General features: G+C 38.1%; 2 protein-coding genes, 1 long non-coding RNA gene and 2 pseudogenes across 10 annotated transcripts in view; 2 read left to right on the forward strand and 3 right to left on the reverse strand.

Moving 5' to 3' along the window:
• The window catches only part of LOC111325897 (von Willebrand factor A domain-containing protein 2-like), a 25,990-nt pseudogene extending 23,208 nt beyond the window's left edge, over window positions 1-2,782 (forward strand). The window contains exon 18 of the transcript XR_015990430.1: window positions 1,102-2,782. The product of XR_015990430.1 is annotated as a von Willebrand factor A domain-containing protein 2-like (transcript). The remainder of the gene's footprint in view (window positions 1-1,101) is intronic.
• Window positions 2,002-6,365, reverse strand: LOC111325912 (uncharacterized). Of its 2 annotated transcripts, XM_022929825.2 has the most exons (5): window positions 5,578-6,365; window positions 4,954-5,034; window positions 3,410-3,572; window positions 2,816-3,039; window positions 2,002-2,126 (listed from the first exon to the last, which is right to left on the reverse strand). In XM_022929825.2, the coding sequence occupies exons 2-5, from the start codon at window positions 5,006-5,008 to the stop codon at window positions 2,101-2,103; spliced, it is 468 nt and encodes a 155-aa protein (XP_022785560.1). In that variant the 5' UTR covers window positions 5,009-5,034; window positions 5,578-6,365; the 3' UTR covers window positions 2,002-2,100. The 2 variants fall into 2 exon arrangements, with proteins under 2 accessions (XP_022785560.1, XP_022785559.1); XM_022929824.2 differs by lacking the exon at window positions 5,578-6,365 and having other exon boundaries at window positions 4,954-5,566.
• Window positions 6,366-6,506: 141 nt separating this feature from the next.
• On the reverse strand, window positions 6,507-9,312 carry LOC148725919 (sialate:O-sulfotransferase 2-like). Of its 5 annotated transcripts, none has more exons than XM_088729706.1 (5): window positions 9,294-9,312; window positions 8,371-8,453; window positions 7,708-7,879; window positions 7,039-7,265; window positions 6,507-6,600 (listed from the first exon to the last, which is right to left on the reverse strand). In XM_088729706.1, the coding sequence occupies exons 2-5, from the start codon at window positions 8,441-8,443 to the stop codon at window positions 6,566-6,568; spliced, it is 507 nt and encodes a 168-aa protein (XP_088585832.1). In that variant the 5' UTR covers window positions 8,444-8,453; window positions 9,294-9,312; the 3' UTR covers window positions 6,507-6,565. The 5 variants fall into 5 exon arrangements, with proteins under 5 accessions (XP_088585832.1, XP_088585828.1, XP_088585829.1 ...); XM_088729702.1 differs by lacking the exon at window positions 9,294-9,312 and adding an exon at window positions 9,210-9,281; XM_088729703.1 differs by lacking the exon at window positions 9,294-9,312 and adding an exon at window positions 9,126-9,267.
• A 1,296-nt stretch (window positions 9,313-10,608) lies between these two features.
• Window positions 10,609-12,852, reverse strand: LOC111325853 (uncharacterized; annotated as a pseudogene). The gene is made up of 4 exons (XR_002694382.2): window positions 12,798-12,852; window positions 12,364-12,417; window positions 12,076-12,235; window positions 10,609-10,748 (listed from the first exon to the last, which is right to left on the reverse strand). The product of XR_002694382.2 is annotated as an uncharacterized LOC111325853 (transcript).
• A 188-nt stretch (window positions 12,853-13,040) lies between these two features.
• On the forward strand, window positions 13,041-15,476 carry LOC148725920 (uncharacterized). The gene is made up of 2 exons (XR_015990429.1): window positions 13,041-13,512; window positions 13,876-15,476. It is a non-coding gene; the product is annotated as an uncharacterized LOC148725920 (long non-coding RNA).
• Window positions 15,477-15,765: the final 289 nt, after the last annotated feature.

Consider the following 15,765-nt stretch of genomic DNA (forward strand, 5'->3'; position numbering starts at 1 on the left):
TTACCTAAGAGCTTGTATTTGATGTGTTGAGCGGCCACTGTGAATGCAGGAGAAAGAAACTAAGATTAAGAAGATGATTTTCGGAGATGTAAAGGTTGCATCACTTCACATTTCAAAAAAATATTCAACTGATATGAAGTCTTGCGACGGCGAAAAAAGAAGAACTCAAGTGAAGGATAATCTACTTGAAGTGGAAGAAGACTTTGAAACTTAAAGGAAAATAGTATGATATAGCCAGAAGTTGTGTGTAGGATTTTTAAGATGAGCCCGGGAGGCTATCTTTGACAGCTGTTTAATGATTTTCTTAGCAGTAAACGTCTGTAAACATCAGATCGTAGGTGCTCGCGCGAGCACACGCAATCGTCAGCGGTAGCTATAACAGATCATGAGCAAATGTCGATCTTATAGAATCCAGATTTTTAAATGCGCGAGAACGCGCGTGGAAATTGCTAAACTCACGAAAGCTATTGCATGAAAACAAGTTCGGTGACCCTTTCTTTTTATTGTTCCAATATGATAATAACGTCGAAAGGAATCATCAGAAAAAAAATAGAAAATTCTACGGAAGGAAATTTGCGATGTGTGAAAATTGCCTTTTTTCTAGATTTTCTGAAATTTCGCTCCATATAATTTTTAAAAATATTTGTGCATTTTCCTTTTCAAGTGCCAAAAGCAATAACTGAAAAAAATCACGGGATCACCGGCGCGGGTTAGTTTTCGAATTATTTAAGCCACAAGCTAAAAAATGCGTCTGAATAAGCCTGTGAAAGCGTTGCCATGGAAACCGCTAGTGACGAAATGACACCTATTTTTGGATAACCAATGATTATATAACTCAACCCCGTAAAATTGTTCAACTGGCCTTGGTCAGTCTTTCTGTTGTATTCTTTCAAAGTTACAAACCATCAAAAAGATCAAAACCGGTACGAGCCACCTTAATAAAGGTCTTTAAACATTATTACACCTTAGTATACGCTAAAGATAATAATTTGCATCAAAATAACTGTTAAAAAACACAGCTGATTGCACAAACATTCCTTTATCGAAGGTATTGTCAACAAAAAGCGCTGATTGTGCTTTTTTCTTCTTATTATTTTCAAGGCGCAAAGAAAAACAAGATACCTATGAGGTTAGCGAAAGAGATCCTTTTTACAAGAAAGACGAAATTGAAAAAGCGAAGGATCAAAAGCCAAACCACCTAAAGCACCGTTTAAATAAACTATAGCGCAATGATAGCAATAGAGAATCAAACTCAAAAACTATTTCTTTCAAAAAAGCCTTAATACTGCCCCCTCCCCCCTCCCTAATACATCATTTTTAATTACCCCATGCGAGGACCACCCAAACATTGCTATTCAAACAGGTATTTCCTTACGAATTCTGTCTCTGAGCGCGGCAAACCGTCTTTTCTTCGTGCATAAAGCTTTTAGACCACACATACACATACTTAAGCACAGGAAACAGTCAAGGGTACCATCTCATATGCATGCTGTGACATGAAGCAGATTACTAAAACAGCAAAGAATGCAAAATGTAGTAGGTAAAAATGTTAGGTTTTAGGCATTAGATATATAGATATGTTACGAACTTGAGCCACGCTTTTCTTTTGAAAATGATAAACGGCTTCTAATGAAGGAAACGACTGATGAAAAATGTGAAACAGGCTAGCTTGTTTCACATTTTTACAAAAATATAAATTGGGTCGTTCATCTTCGGTCACGGCGCTCGTTTCTCGAAAGTGCCGGTAACTTAACGGGCCCAAAGCCATGTTTTAAAATCAAAATTTAAAGGATAGGAAGGCAGGTTCTGGCAACCAAACCAGTCCTTTTTGTTTCTTTAGCGGATAGTTTTATTGTGTCATTTTCAAAACTTTTGAAATCACCATCTTGAATGAAAACAGAACAGCTTTACGGGCCCGTTAAGTTACCGGGACTTTCGAGAAACGGGCCCACGGTATCACATGATGGCTATCGTGGAGTCCCGCAATACATCTACAACGTATAAAGTGCAACTTATCTTTAATGGGATTCCTTCGATTACAGCTCTGAGAAAACTTTAGCTGTTACGATATTTAAGAACGTGAAGAAGTTTCCTCCTTTATTAGATGCCCACTTCCTTCTCTGGTTCTGAAATGAACACATAGGTAACACTGTGAAAGATACTGATGTGAAATGAAAAAGACTCAGAAGAGAGATTTATAAAAATGTAATAAAATTGCCTTTTTGCCTATTAGCTTGTATAAGTGAAATATAACAATGATCCTGAAAGGTTAGCTGCAACTTAGCAATTGCAAAAACGAGGCCGGTAAAAAAACAAATTGAGGTTCGACGATATACGAACTCGTACCCCAGATACTAATTGGGTGTTACTGTCGACTGAACTGAGAAGATTCTTTTTTTTCCCGTGAAGGAATCTGATCACAATTTGTTATAAAATAAAGTCCATTTGACCTGGCGATTGAAAATCAAATAAAGCCAGAATCCTCTCAGGTGAGTTGCAAAACTAGAAATTGCAGAAAAGAAATTTACTTCATTTCAAATTGTACACCTCAAGTATCGTCCAATGAGATGACGGCACCAAAATCGATCTGATTTCATAATATAATTTCATGAGTCTCAAAGCCTTCCAGGTAACACTGTTGTTTCTAACAAAAAATAAGGGCGTGGTTATAATAGTTCGAGCTTAATAGAACACGAAGTTTAACAATAGTCAAAGCATGGAGCCAAACTGTTGAAGATGGATTCAATCAAGTGATAAGTCATAAATAGCAACTGCATGAGTAGATCACGAATCCCTATTTATTGTTTCAACTCACCTTCTAGCAAGAGGTACACGAAGTTGGCGTTGGCTTTCCCAACGCACTCGCCTTCATCATTGACATTACACATCGTGAAGTTCTTACCGATGCACATTTCGGAATCTCCATAAAGAGAATACTGGTCACATGACTCTGGGCCCGACCAACATTCTCCATAATGCTGGAGTCCAAACATGGTGAATCCATGCTGAGAGGCAGACTGGGCACAACGGCAGGCGAGGCTGGGAAATTATTATTTTTATCGGTCAAGTTTAGAAATAAAATTTCATATTTAAACCCGTGTGCAGGCAAATCAACTCGTCCTGAGGACTAGAAATATAACTTTAAATGAAATATCCATTGTCTGTCAGCAATTAAAAAAAGCAAGGTTTACTTCAAGCAATTAAGGGTTGCAAGAGTGTTTTCTAGCTTAGAGGGCATTTTAATACATAACATACATACATAGATACTCGAAAACTTGAGTGCAAACGCGCGCCCTCATTCACACATAAACAATATAACTAGAGTGCATTACCATCTCAAAAATAAGTTATGATAATGATGCTTTCATACTTTCATATTAAGTTACTGTTATTCATGTACTTTACAAACCCGTGCACGTAAGCATCCCAGTTTGTCCAGTCGATTTGTTGACTTTGAGATGACTTGCTGCGGTCATTAATAAGCAGTTTAGACATGGATCTGTACCAAGTCCTGTCCTGGAAGCATCCTAACTTGTAGAATGATCGCTCGCATGTGACATGCTGACCATGTACTAGTCACCAAAAGGAACAAATCGGTCGAGGCAAATCAGTTAGTTTGAAACTCATTGAAGGAAAAATTTTGTTCAATCTGCCAAGTTAGCAACAACAGGATTCTCCCCATATATGAGTAGGACTCGGGTGAATGAAAAACGCAAAAAAAAGAAAAAAAAAAAAATTTTGTTCAATCTGCCAAGTTAACAACAACAGGATTCTCCCCATATATGAGTAGGACTCGGGTGAATGAAAAACGCAAAGTCGCCTACACAAAATTATATCTCTGCATCGCAGCATATCCGCTATTTTCCACTTTAAGCTTATGTAACTTGAAGTAATGTCAATAGAGCTACGATTATTAGGTTTATTCTATATTGCTCGACAGTGGCAATCGCCAAAAAATTTAGATTTCGGGTAATCAGTTTTAAGGCACAATTCGAGAATTGCTGTCATCACAATTTATCACACCTTATAACCCACTTATTAATTCCGCGTGAATCTATTGGCTTTACATAGCGTGGTTTCAAAAAGCAGATCTCAGATGCTGCTCCGGAAAGTGCCAAAAAGTCAACAAAAGTATTTTGTCAACGAGCGATACGCATTGAAATGAATGAGAAGGTTATAAGAGATATTATTACACGACTCGGGCAGTCAGAGGGCCAATAACTAAAATCAACCAATCAAAATGCTCTATTGCCGGTCCAATATTCTCTAAGTATTGGACCGGGCACTGTCCCGAATGGTCCCGAATGATACCGCACTTGTGTCCCTTCGAACTTCAGTCGTATAATAAATCTCTTATTAACCAAGCTTGCTCGGGACCGTACTGGAAGAATATTGGCTCTCGTTCTTTTTTGTACGGACCGAGCGCAGCGAGGTCCGTACTGTCAAGACCTCGGGCCGATATTCTCCCAGTACGGCCCTCGCGCTTAGTTAATAAGATATATTTAACCCCGTGTGGCTTACTGGTGTGTCGGCTAATAATGCCCTTGGCTGAAAGATTGTCCTCGCAGTTTCACATTTGCCCTTGAAATCTCGCTTCTCTGCCAAATATTCATTTTCCGGACAATTTTTCGCCGCGCACATTATAAGTCGACATACTAGCTACCTGAAGGGGTTTCTTTACTAATCATTCATCACACCTCAAATCGAATAAAGACCTCTTCCTTTCCCCTCGCTTAATGTCGTAATAATGCAGAACAACAAAAGCCGAGTAAAAACAACGTAAAGAGAGAGATAGTGGTCAAAGCAAGGGCATGATACGGTTGGAAATGATGTTAGGATCTAAATGTTCTTGTATCCGTAATTTTGATGCTGGTCCTTGATCGACTTGTAAATATCGTGCTGAGATGAACTGTACACGTAATAAGTGCAAATTACAAAATATACACAGATTACCTGGAGCAAATGACGTTCTGAAAACCAAGAATGCAAGGAAAAACAGCCTCACCATTTTACCAAAGCTCTGCAACGAAATACCTAAGAAGTATGATACAAGGAAAAGCATTTGAATTCATATCTGACATTAATTTCAAGTTGTTACCGTATTGTCAAAGATCAAATTTTGCATTAACTATACTTCATCCTCTACAGATTCTAAGCAATAAACTTTAACTTAGCTATTGTTTGATAAGAATTTAAGCGTTTTCTCAGTAAAAGGTTCTCATATCTTTGTGCCAAGCGAGAGATTGGATTTCGGGATTATTTTCTTCATATGTAAGAAGTTAAAAGCAATAGAAATGGAAGGTAATTAATATACTCTAAGGATACAGTTATCGTCGAAAACGATGAGAAATTTGAATTATAAGCGAAGTGGTTGACTTCGTGTATATGGTGTTTTTATTCAAAATCAACGATGATATATTGCACTGATATATTTTCCCTCTAAAATTAATATGACTGAAGAAGCAAACTGGGCCAAGTGTTAACGAGTCAGACACTGCGATATCATCGTCGAGGTTAACAAAGATACAGCCTTATTTCAAAAAATAAGATTTTTTTGAAACAAAATTTCATACTTACTTGAAATTAAGTTCAACGATTTTAAAGTCTGCTTAACGATGATATCCGTTTGCGTTTACCAAACTTGACTCAAATGCCGCTAAGTTTGGTTGTCACAAAACTGTGGTGATTAACATCACAATAAAAGACTTTTCACACATTGACGAACCAATTATCAACATTTGCTTCCTTGCGCGGAGAAAAATTTTATAGACAATGATTCTTGCTTTTTGTTGTTTAATTCAGTTCTGTGAGCGAGACGGTGAAAGATATGGCAAAATAATTCTTTGTATCTTGATGAAATTTATTTCCAAGTGCTAAGCGAAAAAAAATCAGTTACTTAAAAAATCTATAATCATTTTATGATTGGCTGCGCGCACGGAGTCAAATAAACACGACCATCTCAAGTTTTCAGTACCTAATTAAAGCTCAAAGAAATAGTGGTTTTAAGTTCTCGTGCTCTGTTTGTGAGATCAATATGCATTTTGAGATAGCACCATTATACTATACAAACCCAAATTAAGGACTCCACGTCTTATAAATAAACGTGTCCCGGCCTACAAAATTTGAACTCCGACAATCGGATAATTTACATAAACTAATAGGTATGATTTTTGTCATTTTTCATTCAAGACACATTTCAGGCCACAGTCATATGAAAGGTAACTGTGCAATTTTTCCTGCGACCATCGTTTGTAACAAAGTTGGATCAATTTCATTGTGATTTCTTTCAGAAGTGAAAGTGGTCTATGGAAAATGAATCAACCGATATGAAGTGTTAGGTGAGGCGGTTTGTTTCTGGGCCGACATCCTTGTTTTCTGAGTGGCAGAAGGCGACAAATGCAGCTTAACCATAAACAAATACTCTTGAATTACTAAATATTGCTTTAAGGCAAATTATTTTTTCTTTCTGTCTATTTTTTATAATGATTAAATACCACACAAATGACTCATATTCCGAAACTTTCATTTATTACTAGCATTTTAGAAATGAAGTTCGCAGTGTCCCTCAATCAGGCAATGGTCCTATTCCACTTCCGCTTCCTGTCAAATAAAAATGACAAAATTTTGCTTGTTTGATATTTTCCACCTCTGTATAGCTGTAGCTTCCTCTGTAAGTAGGCGGCACACATGCATGCTATTAATAAATTTTACAGAAATTAGGCCGAAAGCAATGGCTAAAATGAAACAACTACGAGGAGGCTCTTGGTATTCAACCTGAGTGCTTAAAATGGGATCAAAGAGCGCAGCAACACTCTTGAAATATTTGTTAGCCCTCTAAAAGACCACTAAAATCAACTTTAGTTAAAATTAGGGTAAAACGTCTCTTAATATTTGTGAAATATTGAAAACAGAGGGAAAGGTCGTAAATTCTTCACAAAAACAAGCGTTTAAAGGTTATCGTCGCACTCGCAGCAAACTGAGATAGTCAAGAATTTGGTGCAGAGTACAAAACTTGTACATAAAGGCTATTATTATTACCTGCAGGTATAACACGGTAAATGTAATTCAAAAGACCTCCACCGACGCACACCCCTTCATCTCTATCATCACATTTTAAATAACGACCCCCAATACAGTCCTTTGACTTGCCGTAGATGTCAAACCTTTCGGCAGCCTTGAGACCCGTCCAGCATTCTGCATAGAACTGAAGACCAAAGTGGCTGTAACCTCTGTCATCTGTTCTCCTCGCACATTTGCAAGCCAGCCTAAAGTTGAATTAACAAATCTAATCACGAAACGAGAATGTTCCTTTCTATAATTAAGTTAGCTCGAGAAGATTTTAAAACTCCGCAGACAGTCTGGCTAGCATTATTCTTGATATTTAGCATGAGTTCCAAACACAACTACCTCTTCACCTCCCTCCCCTCTCTGTTTATCAAAGAAGGGTGTCAGTTTGCTTCTCCAAGCATTAAGTGTTTAAATCAGTGTTTAGCTGAGTGAGTTGGTCGATTTTGGGACACGGTGACCGTAAAACAATACTACTGCACCTAAAATTTACAAATCAAAAGACGAAAATTAAGAGGACCTTTCCAATGGTAAAATGTTGCTTCATATTGCTACTTCAGCCATTTTCATTTTTTCTTATAAGAGAATGGATCTTCGTTGTGTAATTCTCTAAAATGGTTTTCTAGTCTTGCGAAAACTTACTGTTTCAAATAATCTTCCCATTTATCGAGCTTCCAAATGATATCGCCTCTTTGATCGAAGATTAATTCAGGAAGAGCCCTGGTACTGACGTTGTCTTTAAAGCATCCAACTTTCTCAAATTTCACTTCACAGCCAGGTTTCAGTCCTCCCAAAGGAACGTGTTGATCTGAATCTAGGGCAAATGTTCAGTAACCATGCATGCCAAATCGATCTACTTGTAGATCTGGCTTTCTCTTCGACAGATCCAGACAAAATTAATCATTTATACTTGCGATGTCACAATGTTTTGGGTATCCCCGAGTTTTGGGTATCCCCGTGCCTAAAACACTAGTGTTTTCGGTTTCCCCTCTGGGGATACCCAGAATGCTAAAAGTCAAAATCAATAGACTGGGGCGAGTAAGATGGCATTTTCTTTTGACTTGTGGACAAAGTGTCTATTTGTTGTGGTGCATCTTGGAAAGAGCGATAAGTCAGCAGTTTCAAGTGAACTGCGTCGCATGAAAAGAGTTCAGCCGACTGAAAATTGAGAAACGCACGGAAAAATGATTTTCCGCTTGTTTAGATTCCACGTTTGAGAAAATGACCGAGCCCTTATACTTTTCGATTAGCTCTGAGTCTGTTGCGCGCAGAAAACGAACGTTAGACACCAAACATTTTCATTACCTTCTATGATAAATCCATATACCCTAACCAATAGTAATAAAATCAGATAGGGATTTGTCAAAGGAAGCTTCATAATAGGTGTTCTGAAAGAAAGAAAATCACGTGAAAGCTAATGAAAAGCTAGATATACAAGAATACTTCACGTGGAACACCAGCACGGACAAAGCTTACTCCAGATCTTGGCGGAACAGCCTCGGCGGTCACCTCAGGCCCTTCAATAGGAGTTAGTTTAAGAACCGATGAACAGAATATGTCCCTAGTGTGGCGCAGCACCTCAGCTGAACAAGAAACAAAAGTGTGCCAATACATTTAAGATTTTGTGATTTACACACTGTTTCATTTCCGAGAACATATTTTTTCTTGCCCATTTGCCACGTTCCCCGGCTTGACTTAAATCATCGAAGATTAACGACTGTTCCGTAGGCTATCCGTAGATGTAGTTGGGTGTAATTCTGTGCAATACATTTTTAAGCTAGCTTCTGCTCTTAAAAAGGGTTGAGTGGTTTTCTGGTATGTCAGTTCTGAGGTAGACACACGTCCAAACACGACTTGAATGTTAATTTTAAATAACACCTTTCGCTCTTGGCGAAAGGTCGGCGATCGTTTTGGTATATAAAGAGACCCGTGAAAGTTGCTGACTTTTTTAGGCGGGAAAATTTTGTCTTCTGGTTCTGAAACACAAATTCGTCCTAACAATAAGGTTAATAAAATTGCACCTTAAAAAATAGTGAAGTGAAAATAATAAACATACTTACGGTTTGAAGATATCAAAATAATATATAATACCTTGTTCGGGGATGGAACTGAATATATTTTGGAATAGATGGGAACAGGATTACCTTATCAAAGTGTAGCGCCAACCATAGATATCACGAAAGCTGTTAGGAAAAAGGTGAAAATGATGGGAGAAAACTGACACTTACGTTTTAAATTTCCGGCTGTGTTAGCTTAAAAAGACACATTTTGTTCCTTTTCTCAAACTAATCAATTATCGGTAAAATTACACTTGTTTTTAAGTTAATGAAATTTGAATTGTATTCAAAGCAATGGACTATGTTCTCCTGTTTTGGTGTTCAAATTTTCACGATCAGTGAAAAACGTAAACTTACTTCCAGGCATTTACAATTGCCTCATTGCAAATTTCACCTGACTGATAATTAATTCTCGTGGATTTTTATTTTTTTAATGGCACAAATTATCTCATCGAGGAAAATCCGTTGATTAAAATTGACACAATGATTGACAATTTAATAAAGGCAGATCCCTCTGCTATTTCGAAGTGTCGGGTATACTAGTTCTTTTCATGTTGTTGAAACAGTTGTGCAAATTTTGCAAATAAGTTACGATTAAAAAGAACATAATGTGACCCTTTATAGGAGCATTTCGCTGATATCAGGATAGGAAAGGAAAGTCTTAGTTTTAGACTTGGAAAGGCAGCGGAGCATTTTAAAACTTGGAAGGGAGGGGGTGTCATCGGATGTCAAACTAAGCGCATACCCCTTCTAAAAATCTCCCCAAATATCCCTTTGTGTAGTTACCAATCACAAGTAAACCCTTATATGACGATTTTCTACGGAGTATAAGTCGTGAGCTCTTGTTAAGTTTGTTGAACTTGATGGTAATGAGGTGATTTGTGAAAAGACCACGTGAAAGAAAATTTTGCGAGGGCAATTCTATGTTGTATGGTTTCAGCCGCCCAGTTAGCCCAATGGATAGTTCGCTGGACTGTTGTGCGGGAGGTCGAGGGTTCGAGCGCCGGCCGTACCAACACTCAAGATCTTGAGAATAATTTGCTACCTTTCTATAGCATCAAGGAATGGTTAGATATTCTAGTCTTCTTGGATAGGGACGAATAAATGGGTCGCGGTTAAAAGGGATGACTCAAAAGGACCTTATTAAATATTCTATAGAATATTATGTTTTCTTTGATTTACATTTTTTGGGATTTTCGCTACAAATATGTTTTCTAGAATATTTAATGAGGTCCTTTGGAGTCATCCCTTTTAGCCGCGACCGAATAAATAGAGTTCCCGTCTCCTGCAGGCTTGGGGGTAGGAGACGTTAATTTCCCACGCACGAGATTACTGTGCGATGGATGTCCTCCCCTGGGGTGGGATGGGTGGGTTTACTGGGCCCGCAGTAATTGGCGCAAGCTGTTGCGGTGTCCCTGCCGGTCGGCGAAGCTAATAAACTAGCCCTAAAAATCCCAAATTTGTGTCTTTTAGTGTTGGAGAAATATTTCATGACATGTATGGAGAATAGAAGGCCTTTTATTTAATTTGCATTTTATTTGAGATTCATTTGAACTGAAGCTGCCGTCTAAGGCAAAAGTGGATTAATCCTTCTTTATGCTTCACGTAATCCACCTCCGCTTCCGCCTTGAAAAGCAAAAAAAATTAAAAGTTTATTAAACATCCATTGACTTGGTTACCAGGTACTTATGAGCAAAAGTTACATCAAAATATTGATAAGCATTCTCATCCCAATTGTTATATTAAGCAGAATCGCCATCTTCTTTTACTTTTTGAGATGTCTGCTGACCATGCTCATTGCTTCTCCCATTTCGCGCGCTAGAATCGCCAGGTGATAGGCGATCATAGTTCTCAAAGTAGCACGGAAGGTTCTCCAAATGGCTAAAGGGGATTGTTATTTGCGTTATAAATCTGGAAAGTTGAGATAATACTTTGGTCTATGGTTTTCCTGTAGAGTGTCCATGTCGCGATCCTATTGTAATACTTTACCCGATATTTTTTAATCATCGTCCCTTCCCTGAAAATTATCTGTCAATTTTCTTTCTCCTTTTGTTGTACTTTGGTTATCCCTTAGATTTAACGATAGTTTCGTACGGTGTGTCTCACATTTTTCACAAAGGGGAGGACTGTTGAAAGGATTTTTCAGCATTTGTAAAATTTTTATCCCCGAATATCCCGTCCGGTGTGAAGTGCTCTTTCAAATGCTTGAATCTTCTTCAGGCCTTATTTTCACAACTGCTCAAGTAGTGCTCATTACTGCGAAGATCGCTTTGATATTCATATCTTTTTCGATGTTTTTGTTGTTGTTTTTATTACCTTCTACAACGCGGAAGACGTAGTTAGTCAATTTTTCCCCGACACATTCACTAAGGTCGTCGTCTTGGCATTCTTGCATTCAAAACCGAGACACTTTTCGTATTTTTATGACAACAATCATTCACTTGACTCTGATGATGACTTCCGCACAGGTTGTCGAAACGTCAGTCACTGCCACCGACAACAGTCCTTCTCAGGACTACACTCACCCGGACGATCAGACTACACCTTCACATGTTACCCCCAGGTTCAAACCATTTACTGCATTTCTCCTTTTACTAAAAAATCATATCCTCACCGTGCGCAGTGAATATACTATTTTTATCTTTCACATGTGAGGATATTGGTGTGGCCATGGTTACCAAGATAATTACCCAATTGCTGTTTCGAAAATGAATAAAAATAGTTGTCTTTTATGTGAAAATTTCACCAGTATCTATATAATAAACAGAACATTACATGGCCGCTTGGGGATAAGAATTTTATCTTCTCGTGCTGAAAGTATCTCTCACTCGTTCGCTGCGCTCACTCGTGAGATATACTTTCACCACGAGAAGATAAAATTCGTATCCCCGCGCGGCCATGTAATATCCTCTATTTATCATATCTGATCCATGCGAGTCACTCAAATTGTTACCTCTTTAAAAATTTCTTCCATTCCTCAGGTTGCCATTTTAGTTTGTCTCGATCACCGAGGATGAAATCTGGAAGCGCTCCGTTATTTAGTTTGTCAGAAAAGCATCCGACTTTTTCGTAAGTTACCTCGCATTCTTCTACCGCTGTATCTATAGGATTTTCTAAAACAAAAAACATACAAATCGATTTAGAAAGAAAGACCGTCCGTATGTAGTGACGCTGGAGCCTATTTGGAAATCCGAATAATGAAATGACTTAAAAGAAGTGATTTATTGATATTTCAGCTTACCATCTTCCAGAAATAAGCGGTACATCTGTTTTATTTCCTCGTCGGTGCCAAAGCCTAAAGTGAAACGTGAGATCGTTGATTATACGTACAGTTAGGCGATATGAGCTAGCTAATTAAAGATCCATCTGGAGGTTATGCTGGGGTCGAAATTTACTTGTAATGTATTAACTGTACAACTAAGGCAAAGAGCCTTGACATGCAAATTTAAACAAATGTAAATACGCAAACAGGCTGGCGCTAGAATATTTGGGAAACTCTTTCTTTAATTTCAGTAGCGCAGCGCAGAATGTAGAGTTCCTAATCAAATGATATAAGTCGTTTGGATGGAGCTAATTCGGGCTGCAAACAAATCGTCACGATTGTCTAAGTCTTAGAGACGACTAAAACAATCGAAAAACAACAACAGTACACTAATGGCTCATATGCATAGTTACCTGTGACCAACAATTCCACAGTCAAAAGAACCAGCAAAATCTATGTTATCAGCATGGCTAAACTAGAGAGAACAAAAATGATCGCTGTTAATTTTTCATTCGCTTTTTAGCAGTCCTGAACTTATACAACAATACAAGACGAGACAAAAAAAAAAGGTGTAATTAGTCTAAACAGCGGCACTCTGACTGGTTAACCCTTTTCTACACAAGAACGTTTCTTCTCAGTCTAATCTTTAATTTCTCAGTTTAGTCATAGTTAGTAGAGGGGACTGGTTAGGAAACGCGGCAAACTTCAGTCGGATAGGTTATTGTTCGATTTTATCGAGATCACGTGACAATGACCCTGCACACATAAATCCAAAATGGCGCCGTAGGCTTGTTTCGACAGTCACGTAGCGTTTAATTTTTTGGATTTTCTCCGTGATCGAGCGACATCGTACCTTCAAAATATAGCTAAAAGCATTAATCAAGTCAGTGTACATAATGCCAGGTGAAAATTGTTCAGTATTTGGCTGTGGAACGTGTAGGAGAAGTAAAGGAATTGGAATCTGGAAGCTACCGGCGCCGCGAAACGCAGAGTACAAGAAGTGGCGAGAAGACTGGCTCAACGAGCTCACTGAAACTAGAGTTGTTGATGCTAACTTCCGCCAACTGATAGAAAAAGACAGGGTGTTTACCTGTGAGAAGCACTTTAAGCCCGAAGACATAGAGAAATGTAAGTAAACACACTGTATGGTTCAGTAGTGGGACTTAGCTTAGCGAAGGCTCGCGACTGTAAGTATTAAGTGCATCAGTAGCAGCAGTGTTGAGAGAGTTTGGAACTCCAGAGATGCAAGCAACAGCCAAATTGTGTAGCATGATCGATTCCTTCTTCGATTGCCTCAATGTGAGAAGTACGAAAGAGCACGAGAGAAAGAGGAAACCATTTTTGGCACCATATACATCACAGAATGATGCCCGATTCACTTGGCTAGAAAGTGATTTCCTTGGCTATCTAAGGGATTGGAAAGAAAGCATAACCAACCGACCTGGGAATTTTTCCAAAAATGCTCAAAGCGGTATGTTTTTATCCTGGCAGACCTATGAAGGTTTACAAATTACAGCCCACTCTGCTGTAGAAGCAACAAACTTCCTCCTGGGAGAAGGTATGGAATATGTACTTACAGAGAGATTTTGCCAGGATTCTGTCGAAGAGTACTTTGGCAGCCAAAGAAAGTTGGGACGAAGAAGTGACAATCCTGACATGAGAACATTTGGGTACAATAACAATACCATCATGGTCCAACGTGCAGTGTCCTGCCAATCAGGTAACACAAGAGGAAGAAGAGATAGAGACAAGGCATGGGTTAACATTTCAAATGATCCTGTCCCAAAGAAAAAAAGGAAAAAAGACAAGTAGTAGGCCCAAAAAGAGATTCGTTTCTATTTAAGTTCACATTCAAATACATATGATAACATTGTATTAGCATGTTCTAAGAAACTAGCTTCCAGAGGTTTTAGCTTTAATAAATGAATGTATATACAGTAGCATGTTAGGTAAGAAAGTCAACATTAAGTATGACTAGAAATGCTGAAAATAAACAAGTTACTCTATGTTAGATACTTTAACCATATAGCCTTTATACTAATTTTTGTCTATAAAATAATCATTAATGAGCAATATTTAATATATTGCAGGTTGTAGTTACCAAATTCATCTCTTGTAATAAATTAGTTATTGACAAATTGTTGCAAGCCCTTAATTCTAAATATATCTGCCTTTCTTGTTCCTTGCTGGCTCTACAAATTTCCTTTCGAAGTTCTTTTGTCTTCATTTGTCTACATTGAATTTTATGTTTCTGTAGAACATCTTTGGCCAGTCAAAAACACCGTACAGTAACATATAAATGAATAATGCTGTCCAATAATCTTTTGCAATGCTGTTATCTACCACTATATCTGAGTCCAATAACATGGTGTTATACGCTGAGACCAAATGAACATCACAAGCTGATTTGGTTTCTATCTCAGCATTGTCAATCTTCAGCTGGAGACTTCCTGAGCTCAGAATCCTAAAATTATGTTCTATTCTCTTAAAAATTGTTTGAGCTTGTTTAGAAAAAGCCCAAAGTCCACCTCGGTTTAAAGATGAAATTAGTTTTGACTCTCTGCAACATGAAAATCTTTGCTTTGCCAGCTTTCAGTATTGAAGCTGTTTGTTCAGTATGTGCTGTGGGACTGTAAACATTGTTCACCTTGCTATAAAGCTTGTGCAGTACATACCCTCCAATATATTGTAACCCTGCCATTTCTCTATCACACAGTGTAGTGGGGGTATTGGGATTTGGTGATTCACCTTTCTGTTTGCTGTGAGCTATCACACACTCAGCCACTTTGGTACTAAGCAATATTGCCGCATTACTTGACAACCCCACAAAAATCTTTGTTGAATTGTGGCCTATTCTTGAATAATACTTCGATTAGAATTGTTCTGCATTTCCAGTTTTAACCAAACGCATATACATGGATTCTACTTCTGAGAAGTCCATATTTTCTTGATCCCAGGCAATCGTTTATCTTCGTAGCTCTTCTCTTACGCTTTGAGGGTAGATTTTTCTTTCAATTATTTTATCTCGTGCTTTCATTGATAACGCTTCGAAGTCTTCAGCAGTGAATTTGGCTTGTTGAGTCGGTTAATTTCCCCGCGCTTGTTCCTCCTTATGCTTTACTGTCTTATGTCTTTTTAATCCAGCCTTAGTCTTGCATTTCTTTTGGCACAACTCGCAAAAAATTCCCTCTTCGGATTGAACCTCAAAATCGAAAGACTTTCAGTAAAAAAATGTTGTACTACGACCGATGCCGTTGCTAAGGGCATCAATAACTACAAAGTTTTTGGGCGAAAATAACGTTTTAAAGGCTTCTCAAAGACTTAGAGAGTCAGCTGCTTCGACAAAGTGCTCTTGTAATTCTTCCTCGTTTTCCAAAGTTC

This window comes from Stylophora pistillata, chromosome 8 (assembly GCF_964205215.1).
Source record: "Stylophora pistillata chromosome 8, jaStyPist1.2, whole genome shotgun sequence".
Classification (NCBI taxonomy): Eukaryota; Metazoa; Cnidaria; class Anthozoa; order Scleractinia; family Pocilloporidae; genus Stylophora; species Stylophora pistillata.